General features: G+C 29.8%; 2 protein-coding genes across 2 annotated transcripts in view; one reads left to right on the top strand and one right to left on the bottom strand.

Moving 5' to 3' along the window:
- LOC145268444 (PRKR-interacting protein 1 homolog) overlaps nt 1-9,618 on the bottom strand; it is a 28,785-nt gene extending 19,167 nt beyond the window's left edge. The window contains exon 1 of the mRNA XM_080124007.1: nt 9,472-9,618. Coding sequence (XP_079980133.1) covers nt 9,472-9,561 — 90 coding nt within the window. The 5' untranslated portion in view covers nt 9,562-9,618. The remainder of the gene's footprint in view (nt 1-9,471) is intronic.
- Nucleotides 2,534-12,462, top strand: part of LOC145268442 (voltage-gated hydrogen channel 1-like) — a 65,172-nt gene continuing 55,243 nt past the window's right edge. Inside the window, exon 1 of the mRNA XM_080124004.1 lies at nt 2,534-2,638. Coding sequence (XP_079980130.1) covers nt 2,579-2,638 — 60 coding nt within the window. The 5' untranslated portion in view covers nt 2,534-2,578. The remainder of the gene's footprint in view (nt 2,639-12,462) is intronic.

Here is a 12,462-nt window from a genome sequence, read left to right as displayed (position 1 = left end):
TCTCCTTGCGATTACTACAATTGTGGCAGAAAGCCTTTGGAAGTGATGTTCGTTATGTTACAATACCTGGGATAAAACATAAACTTGATCGATCGCTAAAAATTTACGACAAAGATGTCTACAAAGCAAAGGGTTCCAGACGTGTGAATATGATTAAATGGAAATGAGAGCACCATGTCCTTCTCAATATACTTTCAAAAGATGTGAATCCTGATGAATTTGATGTACATGAACGAAGATTCTTTGTCGATCAAAAGTCTCTCTCTCGCAAATGGCTCATTGACACTTTCCACGTCGATATGGAACATGAACGGTTTCTGGCAGAGCAAGAACTGCACAATCGTTTGGATTTGGACGATGATCAATTTGAAGTGGAGGATATAAGTGACCAATTGCCAGAGCATGATACCTCAAACAATTTGAACTACTCATTAAACAGATCGGGTACAAGCCGTAGCACTGTCCCATGTACCGAGATCGCCACCCAAACACATGTCACTTACAATCTGCGAACTGGTGAAATAACAAAATAATTCCTTTGCTAATTACTCATACCTTTTATCAAGTTATTCAATATATTGGTTACAAATCGAGAAATAGCGAATCGAGGGCCATTTTCATCAATTTTGGGGTAACTATGAGAACAATATGAATTCAGACTCTTCTTGGACAGCATTTTATTGACATTCAATGTTCAATTTACAATTAATTACTTTCTGAGAAGTTGATGTAGTAAAGTTACGATATTTCTAAAAAGTATCATTGATGAATGAACTAATGATTCATATGTTATGTACCGTAAAGCGTAATTTTGTCATTTTTGGATTGTTTTGACCCTTTTTACATCCCCCAAAGATCTCTAAATACCCTAAATACAAATGGATAAGATAACAGGGTGGTTATTTCAGTCTTCCAACTGTAAAAAGCCATACAGGAGTGTTTATAGGAGCCCAATGAGATATAATACCTGCATTTTGGGGATTATCCGTGATTTTCGTTCATTTTTGGGTAAATTTGACCCATTTTGGACTCTTAAGATACCTTGAAAAGCCCTATATAGGTGGGATAGCCAGTGAGAATGTTAGATTTAATGATATAGAGCCATTTATGGTCAAAAATTGCACCCTGTGTGGCTTGGGAGGTGCATTTTGGAAAATCCGTGATTTCCGACCATTTTTGGCTAATTTTGGGGTAATTTTGACCCATTTTGGACTCTGAGATACCCTAAAAAGCCCTATACTTGTCGGATAGCCAATGGGAATGTTAGATTTAATGATACAAATGCATTTATAGTCAAAAAATGCACCCTGTGGCTTTCAATAAATGATTAAGTGTGTTCGGGGGCGAAATTTGGGCCATTTTCACGCGTTGACGCGGTCAAATAACGTTTGGGGCCAGCGACCCTCCAATTTTGACCCGTTTTGAAAAAAATCACTTGTTCCCATCTATTTACATATAAATGAAGGTAATAAGCCACTTTTGGCATTTATTTGAAAAATTTTGTTTCTATAGCCTACCCCTAGTATAAAACCTTAGGCACTTGATGTTCCTGTAAAAATTTTTTTTTCTTTCACTTGTTACAATTTACAATGCTTTACTTTCATAAAAAAAGTAAAAATAAATTCATGCAACTTTTTTTACTACTTAAAAACCATAAATGTAGTAAAGGTATTTTTTGTTTAAACAAAATAATACATTTCCACTAAGATTTAAGTAAAAATAATGTGTTCATTATGTTCCGTGATCATTATTTGATAAATACTGAAAATTTTATTAAAATTGGTTAATTTTTATTTTTTTATTTTTGGTAAATTTTTAAGCGAAGGGAGGGGTCAAAATATTTATACATTTTGAGCATCTGCATTCAGTTTGCATGTACCTACTTATAACCACTTTTACAGCCTAAAATTTTACAAAAGCGTCCAATGATTGTATCTATTATTCAATCCGAGTACTTTATCTTGAACAGATAACTAGGTTTTTGTAGAAAATTCCCCTTATATTACAAAACAAAATAAAAATCTGATGTATGGATCCATGACGAAACAAAAATATCCCATTTAAAAAATTATGTAAATTGATCAAGTAGTTTTATTTTTATGAAGACAAAAATCCTTTTTAATCAATTAATGGAATTCATAAATCAACATAAATCTTGCAAGTTTTAATTGTTGATTTAACCATTCAAACATGTAAGATTTATGTTGATTTATGAATTCTATGAATTTATGAATTATGTCTACTGTTTTTTTTTTAGATTGTTTTTAAAATATTTAAAATCTTCTGTTATGCCTAAAAATTTATTTTCTTATTTAAAAATACTATTTGATCAATGTATATGATTTTGGAATATGATATTTTGTCACAGGTACATACATCATACAGATTTTTTCTTTATGCTTGTTTTTTAATATATAGGGAAACTTTTGGACAAGAAAAAAAAATGATTTGAGCTTTCTTCATATGCATCATATTTTAATAACTTGTTTTCAAATAAAATTCACACACTAGAAAATGGATGACATCATAAAAGATAAATGGTAGCTTAATGACATAAAACATCTTTTTTTTTTTGTTGATGACAAACTACAAACAAGCAAAGTACAAGATCCACAAAATTTACAGTGGATTTTTCCAGGTAAAATTATTTTACTTTTTTTAAAACTCCTTTTCACTCCAAACAAGGAGTTTTGCCACTTAGATTAAAGGGTTAAAAATTGGGACTATATCAGCAATTGAGATGTGAGATGTCTGTTTGCATTACATTTAAAATTCTGCTTGTTAATACAGTCAGGGAAGCAGGAAACAGGGAGGGAATTCCAAAGTCTAGCAGTTCAAAAGAAGAAACTTATTAGAGTAGAAGGTTGCTGTTCAGCATCTAGAAATCTCAACAATGAAGGGGGAATTTTGCTGCTTCTCGGACTGGTCGGGAGTTAGGGTTAGGGGGTATATACATTCAGGAAACATTACACTTATTTTCATTAATACTAATTTGCAATAAAGAAAACAATTTTCACAAATTTAACACAGTATATATGATCTTTGTACAAATAGAATTGTTTGATCATTTTGTGTTTCTCACTTTTATCTAACTTACATTTTTATGGTTATTAAACGAATATTTAATTAAATAAAAAGCGCAATAATGTAAAGTACTGAAATTAACGTTGGTTGAATTCTAGATTAGTGCACTTCCGTTGTTGACAAACGATTCCTGTCAGCTGATCTGTGGAGACAAAAAAAAACTAACCTGTTGTTATATTGCAGGTTGTTTACATTTGTAAAAGTATTTCTGTCCAATACCAAAATGAGATTTTGTTTTTATAAAATAAAAACTATATTTTTATTTTTACTAGTAAAATATTTGAAATAAAACCAACAAAAATATATTTTAAAAAGTAGTCTATGTAAAAGACATCTTTATTTTAACTTTTATAATAAAAATGTATAGATGAAACAATGTTCACTAGTCCCTCTCATAGTCCTGAATTTAACTTTGCAAAGACTCCAGCTACCTTCCATAAGACTTGTGTAAATAGCTGTGGTTTATCAAAGCATAGTTTGGAACTCACAAGTATAAAAAAAAAAGAAAGTACCGATTTTTTTTCAACTTGTATTTATTAAATAAGCAAATAAAAAAAATAAAAATTTAACAGTAGTTTACAAAAAATTGTTTTTGTTTGAATAAAGTTCACCTCATTTTCATTTTGTAATTAAAAAACAAAAAAACGGTGCTTGTTAAGATAAAGTCAACAAATCAATTTTTTGAATATGTCGTTTTAAGCAAAAACAATACTACATACTTAATTGTTGGGTCGAAAATAGTAATATATCCAAAAATTAGGAAAATTCATAGAGCAGAACAACTGCTATCGTGTTTTAAATAAAAAAAAGTCTTTCACTATAATCAGCAAATATTGCCGACATGAATAAGTAACCGAAAATATTCGCCAGAGTTATGCCACTTGTGTGAAGACTCACGCTTTCTACTTTATAATGTCTAAGAAAAATGCGATTTTACCCAGTTTTCCATAAAAATTACTTTTAACTATAAATAGCTTTCTACTTGATGAATTTTTTGTAATTTTTGGATATATTACTATTTTCGGCATAACAATTAAGTATGTATTTTCGCTTAAAACGGCATATTTAAACAATCGACCTGTTGACTACAAGCACAAAAAATCCAAAACAGAAGCAAAACAAAAACAAATAACCAAAACAGACAAGAAAAAAAACAAAACAAACAAAAACAATAAATAAAAAAAAAAAAAAAAAAAAAAAAAAAAACAACAAAGAAAAAAACAGTAATAAAAACTGAAGGGATTTTTCAGAATCTCATCAGCTGACAGGTAGGTGTATCAAAATTTTTGGGGGAATTTTTGACACCTAACAGAAAACTGTGAATAAAATATAAAAAATTTGTTATTTCTCTTTTTAAAGTGGGTTGTTTATTTTCTGTAAAGAATATACTTCCAAAATAAACTATTAAAGTTGTTTAAAAAATAATAGAAATATCATTTTTTATTTTTTAAAAAACAGTATTTACAAATTGCCGGTGCACGTTCAACCAGCCATTTTTTTTTACATGAAATCAATTGAATTTTACGAGTGAAATTTTTTTCAATTTTTAAACTTTAAAAATCTATCAAAATTTTTCTATTGGTTCAATTTTTATATTTTCAGGGTCAATGTGAAATTTTATGTTCTTTCCAATAAACTGAACATAATATTTTAGACAAACGGTTTATTTTACCTCCCCCCATTTTGAAATGTCTATTAAAATTTAAATCAATTTACTCACCAAAGTTTTATATATCATAAATTGAAGATAAAAGATCAATAAATAAAATATTCTAATTTAAAACAAAATAATAAAAAAAAGTGTTTTTTGGAAATTTACCTATAAAGTTCAAAACCTTTTTATTTTTAAAACCATGTTGATTTTTTTTCTTTTCCTTAATGAAAGCTCATGTTATGCTTATATCATCAAGTAAATACTGGACACTGACGAGAATTTTTTCTATTTCATTCAATGTTTTCTTTTTCTTTTTTTCTATTTTTTTTTTTTTTTTAGATATTTAAAAAAAAAAAATTCACTCGATAAAGTAGAAAGAAAATATAATAATCAAAAATTCGTGTATTTCATTAAAAGAATTAAAATCGGTCAACTGGATCTTTTGTTTAATGGCAAAAACTTATAAGTGAATGTGTGCATTTTTTTTTTTTTTTTTTTAACTACAGAGGCCCCAAAACACTAATTTTGGTTAACAGCACGCAATAAAAAAGAGACATTAATTATGTCACTTTGACGAATCCGTATTTAATAAGTTGCAAATTAGCAGTAGCACCGCTTTAAGCTAATGGCGCAAAACGAGTTACGAAAATGCGATTTTCTGGACCCTTGCTTTAAAAATCCTTTTATTTAAAAAATACATGGAATATAAAATATAAATATGGACAATTCTTATAAATGAAGAATTGAAGCACCCATTGCTTGGTTTTTTTTTTTTTTACAGGTAAGTGATTTTTTGGCATTTATATATATTTAATAGATTTTGGTATCAGTTAAAATTTGTTGAATTTTGTGAAATCTTTTTTTAAGAAAACCAATGAAAAAAAATATTGCACTTTTTTCGATTAAACCTTTCATTATTTTAAAATTTGCTCTTTCCTCATTTTTATTGAAAAAAAATTAGAGTTTGAAATTACATTTTCATATTGATTATAAGCTTCGAAACAGAGACAGTCTAATATAATCAGATGTTTGTTCAAGTTTTCAATGGCGCCTTCTGATACTCCTCGCTGACAGGCCCGCAAAAATCGTTTGTCAGAGGGACTAATCTTGAATTTAACCATAACGTTTATAAAATGAAATTCCTCAGAATACATTTTGGTTTACTCGTAAACAACTCTTCCATTTTATTTGATTTTTGCATATAGTTGGAAGACTGAAGAAAATAAAACATTACTTTATGACCTATGTATACAAAACTCTATAAGCTTTAAACAGTCTAGTAAGTCATTTAAAGTGGCTTGAAAATTCTAAGCAAATCCACATTTAATAGCAATCCGGCATATTCCTCGAGACAAGATTGGCAAAATACTCTCTAACCCTATATCACATAAAAGGAACTAAATTTCCCTAATCACTGGTATGTTACTATGTAAACAGTTTTAAATAAGAACTACGTAATATAAACAGAACTTTTTTCTTTAAATAATAATAAATTTTAAACAATATACAGGACTTTTTTTTAAAATTTAAAACAATATAATCACATTTATTAATTATTAATAATTGAATTTATTTATTTGAAGAATGATACTTTAAAAACAAAATATTTTATGAATTGTTCTGTTTACAAGTAGACATTCTGTTCATAAATACACATAAAAAATGTTCAAAATATGAATTTTTTTTTTACAGTTTCAAAATTATGAAAAAAATTATAGCAAAATTAAACGTCATAATAATGACGAATCCAGTACATTATATTGCCGAAAAAAATGTGCTTAATTCTTCAACACCAGAGAAATTCCTGTATTACAATTATTAATAATTAATTATTAAATATGTGATTATATTGTTTTAAATGGGTTTGTTTACTATACACATAGATTCAAAAAAGTTGTCAAAAAAACAAAACAAATATGTTATGTCAAAGGCAAGATAAGTTACTTTTCTAACTGGATAATTTTTTAGTGTTTTTATTTAACGTAACGTGTTTATTCGGCTCCAAAAACATACATTACTTACCAATGTATTTGAAAAATGCAAATGGCAGCATGCTTGCTGTTGCACATGTTAAGTTTGGGAAAATGAGTTTAAACAATAAAATTATACAAAATACTGTTAGAAACTCGCTCAATATATGTTACCGTGACATAGGCGGACATATATTTGGTGGGTTTCTAACAGTATTTTGTATAATTTGTTTGTTTGAACTCATTTTCCCAAACATACCATGTTCAACAGCGAGCATGCTGCAATTTTTCTTTTTAAAATATATCGATAAACACTGCATGATTTTCGAACAGTAATTCTTGTCAGCGACAATATCTGATGCTATATTTTTTTGCAGCAGACCCGCTTACAACTTCTTAAAGGCAAGGTTTCGAATGGTCCCTGAGTGCATTTTCATTGAGTATTTTGCCAATCTTGTTTCGAGGAATATGCCGGATTACTCATTTAATTAAAAGAAAGTTTTTGAAGCGATTTACATCCGATTATTGACGGACCTGAATGGGGTTTTCTCACTCCCGTAAAATTAATTCTTTTTCACGTTTTCTTATCTTTTCGGCGGATGATTGTCGATAACAGACTTATCTCTCATATTAGTAGAAAAAAATTATTTTTTAAAAGTTTATTTGGTGCTAATGCACTTACTGATCCGCACTATTTTTTAAAATCGTATTTCCAAGTTTAATTAAAGTTTTATATGTTTTTTGGTACTCATGCACTAGGTGTGTCAGAAATTTCATGAAAATAGTGAATAATTCCACCCCATCTTTCCAAGCTTATAACTCCTCGAAAAATGTAATTCAAGCCCTAATTTTTTTTTCAATTAAAGGAGCAAGGACCAAGGTTTCATAAAAAAAACAAACAAAAAAAAAAAAAACGGTTTTTTTTTTTTAAAAAAAAAGGTTTTAAACTTCGGACTTTACAGGTAAATTTCTAAAAAACAGTACTTTTTTTTGTTTTAAATTTGAATATATTATTGACCTTTTCTCTTCAATTTGTGATATATAAGACTTTGGTACATAAATTAATTATTTACTTTTTAATAGACATTTCAATATGGGAGGCGTGAATTATTCGAACCCTGTCTTTCCAAGCTTATAAATCCTCGAAAAATGTAATTCAAGCCCTAATTTTTTTTCAATTAAAGGAGCAAGGACCAAGGTTCCATTAAAAAAAAAAAAAAAACAAATAACGTTGTTTTAAAAAAAAGGTTTTAAATTTCAAACTTTACAGGTAAAATTCTAAAAAACACTACGTTTTTTTTTTTTGTTTTAAATTTGAATATATTATTTATTGACCTTTTCTCTTCAATTTGTGTAAATTAATTATTTACTTTTCGGTGAGGAAATTAATTATTTACTTTTTAATAGACACTTGAAAATGGGGGGGGGTGAATTTAAAAAAAAAAAACGTTTGTCTAAAATATTATATTCGGTTTATTGGAAAGAACATAAAATTTAACATTGTCCCTGAAAATATCGTAAAAATAGAATCAATAGAAAAATTTTGATAGATTTTTAAAGTTTAAAAATTGAAAAATATTGAGTTCGGAAAATTCATTACTGTTAAAAAAAAAAAATATTTCTATTACTTTTAAAACGATTTCAATAGTTTATTTTGGAAGTATAATCCATAAAGAAAACAAACAACCCACTTTTAACAGAGAAATTACGAGATTTTTATATTTTATTCGCAGTTTCGTGTTAGGGGTTTCAAAAATTCCTACAAAAATTCTGATACACCCCATGCACTTATTGATCCGTGCTGAAATAATAACGTTATTATTTAAAAAGCCAGGTAATAAGTGCAGAGAGTGCCGGACTGCCGGTGCCGGACGTAAATAATAACGTTATTATTTTAAAAAAAAAAAGAAGCCATTCTTAACATGGGGAGAGGAGGGTGTTTTGTACCTATTCTATACTTCAACCTTACAATTGAATAAAAAAAAAACATAAAACTTTAATGAAACTTGGAAATATGATTTAAAAAATAGGATCACTCTCTGCACTAGCACCAAATTATGTTGTATTAAATTGATACCTTACTTTGTGGTCATTCTTCTTTATAGATTTTTCTTTAATTATTTCAGTTTGAACTCTTAAAAATTTATTTTCATACTTCCTTACGAATTTTTATGGAAATCTACCATATAAGTGTCACAGTAAACCTTATATGGTGGATTTCTATCAATATTTTCTTAATTTTTCCACTTTTTGAACCATTATCGACACTCTGAAGACAGCATGCTTTCGTCAGACATCTTGATTGTCCGTTTAACTTATCCATTCGAAAGTACGGTACTCTAGCAGAGAGTGATCCGTGCTGAAATAACGTTATTATTTAAAAAGCCATTCTTCACATGGGGAGGGGAGGGTGTTTTGTACCTATTTTGTACTTTAACCTTACAATTGAATAAAAAACAAAAACACCATAAAACTTTAATTAAACGTGGACATACGATTTAAAAATAGCGCGGACCACTCTCTGCATTAGTACCGACACTACTTGTCGTTCGAACTAAATAAACGTTTGAAATTCCGTTTAATAACGATTCCGAATAAACGTTTAAAATACACAAAACTATGTAGAAGAATAATTTAGCTTGCCTTCGGTAACATTTATTTGTTATGTGTTTGAATTTTTGGCCCTTTTCTTCGTTGTTGTCTTCTCTGTTAAATACCCAAAAGTTAATTTTTGAAACAATAATATACTTAAACATTACTTACAGGGTCTTTCATTAACTTTTCTAACTTCATCCGCTGTAATTCTGTAGCTGTTTTAGGAACTGACACAACTTTCTTGTCCTTCTCGGCCATCTTGAAAACTTTTAAATGATAAGTCAGACTCGCAGTAAATGACTGTCCCGCACTTCGCTAAAGTCATTTGAAAAAAAAAAAAAATAGCGACGTTTATTTCTAATCAAATTCTTTATAAAATATCTTAAATATTTTTAGAAAAATTATTAAATTAAAGTGCTTTGCTTTCAAACCTTTTATTTGTGTACTTGATATTTATCAACCAGTTTTTTTTTCGTGGCGTAAAGATAAACAAACAAAACACAAACCTTATGTTGAATTGAGTCACGTCGTGTGAAATGGACTAGTGTTTTTTTATTTGTTCTTTTGGAGAGCCTCTTTATTTATTATTAAAGGAACTTCCACGTTACACCATAAAAAACATAAAATGTATTAAGAAAAATAGCGTCATATTGTTTTTGTTTTTTCTTTTAAATAATCTAGTTTTTGGTATTATAAAAAATAAACGATTTAAAATAGGTTAACCCCCCCCCCCCCCAAAAAAAAACTTACGTAGGTAGAAGAGTAAGTTATATTGCCTTTGGTAATATATATATATATATATATAAAGGGGGTTAGAGCAATTTTCTACAGAGCAGAGTGTATTTTAATGTTATAGTAAAAATACTAATTTATGAATCACCTTACCAAATATATATATATATATATATATATATATATATATATATATATATATATATATATATATATATATACACTCTTTATTTGTTTTTACATAAGCAGTTATATGTTGCTACACAGTTATGAACATGTTTCAGCCATCTAGTTACCAGTGACTAGAGACCTTGTTGAGGTGGTGTAAATTAGGACTAATGAATTGAATTGAGAAAGAGATGAACTACGTGTTAAATTGAATTAAACAAACAGGAATTTATTTCGTGAAGAAACACATGAAAGAAAAGGGTACTACACGTGTTTAGTTTGACGTGTGTCTCTCACTGTTTACTGGTGAGAAGGAAAGTCTATTGTAGTATAGAGAGAGAATGAAAAAAAGTCAATCCAGGCCATGGCGATAGAAAATGTATAAAGTGTACATACTGTGTGTTAGCTTGTGCCCCATACATAGTAGCACGGGACGTGACGTGCGCGAGCGCGCGCCTCCCAAAAGGGTGGCGGCTGGTTCATCGAACCTCTCAGCTCGAGAGCTGGTCCGAAAAGGGAAGATGCTGCTTATTGCTCTTGCTTTTATAATTGTTTCCGGTGGTCTTTTGCACATGTGTGGATTTCCTTGTGCGTACATGTGCGTACATTAGTGTGTGTGTGTATACACGTGAACATGAGTGTATGTATGCGAACGTGAATATATCTACTTGTGTGTACATGTGTGCATATGTTTGTGTGCGTGTATGTATATGACAAGAAATATGGCTTGAAATGTGAATGCGTGTTTTTGTGTGAGACTAGGAAAGGCTCCCACAACCTCTTCAGGCGATAGAGCTTATACAAAAGTAAAGTTTGCAATGAAAATATTAAGTCTTCCTCATCGCAGGGATTTAATATTAAAAGGTTCCGTCAAATGTTGTGAAAAATAAGATTTGGTTGTATGTAAATAAGACCCAATAGGGTGCAGATTTGAGTCTGTGTTGAGATATAGGAATGAATGGGAAAGGAAGAGGTAGAGGTGATGGAAGACTAAAGAATAGTATTTGTATGCGTGTGTCATGACTGTGTAGCAACATATTACTGCTTATGTAAAAATGAATGCTCCACTTCAGTATTGAGCACTCTTAAATTAACCTTGTTAAACTTCATTGGTTACTTAATCCCTGTGTTATATTTCCGTTAAAGTAAAAGTTTCTATGGCGCGTGATTTTGCACACGTTCCTTTTCCTTTTTAAAAGGGCTGAGCATTTTTCTTCTTCAACATTTCGTTACTAACAATTCTTGCGTTTACTGCTGCTACCTGCTATTTGCTCTTGCGTTTATTATTGGCTGTGAAATTAGTTCGGTAAAGCCTAGTAAAGAGGTTTTGGTCTGTCTTCCGTTTTACGATAAAACACCACACCCTGGAAAACAATAACCTCTGATTATATGTATATATTTGATAACTTTTTGTTATCTATATTATTATTATTATTATTTTTATTCTTGTCTATAGTACTAAAGGCCCAGAATTTAGTGGAATAGTAAATATAATATAAACCAATGAAATTATTTCAACACATTCTGACACTGAGGTTTATATAAGAATGGAGTTATGATTCTGTTTGATCTCATGGGCCTATTATAACAAGCATTACTTCCTCTTTCTGTAAGAGGGATTGGTTTATTGCCTACGGCGCACTTGCAGTGGAATGCTGACGCATCCATCAAGGCTATTTTCGTTATAACCACCAAAATGTCTCCTCCATATCAAGAAGATTAATTCACAATAAATAGAGAGAGAAAACAGTTCACAGAAGAGACGTTGCGAGCCTGTCTCTGCACTATCGTTATTTTCATGACAAATGCTCGACTGAACTCCAATCTATGCCCCTCCCCGCTTGTGATAGGAATTATTTTGCAGCAAGATGGGAATTTATCTAACATGTTTGATGCTCTCTGTTGAAGGCAAGAAATGAAACAATTACAAAACAACAAACACTATCTGTAAAATTCATGACAAACTTTATTGGTATACAGGATATTATTGCAAAATAGTGTGCTATCTTGTGTCCAACTTTGGAGTGGGTATTTTGCTTCTATGAGCCATACTTAGTGTCTTTTTGCATTCTGCAATGTTGTCGAAATCCGTTGCAGGTAAAAGATGAAATTAGCTGTATTCCATAGGACCTCATGGCCTCAAAAGGTTGCTAGCAATGCAAAAAGGCTGCATACAAAAGATGAAAGGTTAAAAGTCCGTAATGTGGTTGAAGACCTTCTGTCTTATAAAGAAGCCAACTCATAGGCTTTTACAAATAT

This window comes from Euprymna scolopes, chromosome 43 (assembly GCF_053919585.1).
Source record: "Euprymna scolopes isolate OS-2025 chromosome 43, ASM5391958v1, whole genome shotgun sequence".
Lineage (NCBI taxonomy): Eukaryota > Metazoa > Mollusca > Cephalopoda > Sepiida > Sepiolidae > Euprymna > Euprymna scolopes.
Note: the sequence above shows the minus strand (reverse complement) of the source record. Positions and strands in the feature narration are given on the sequence as shown.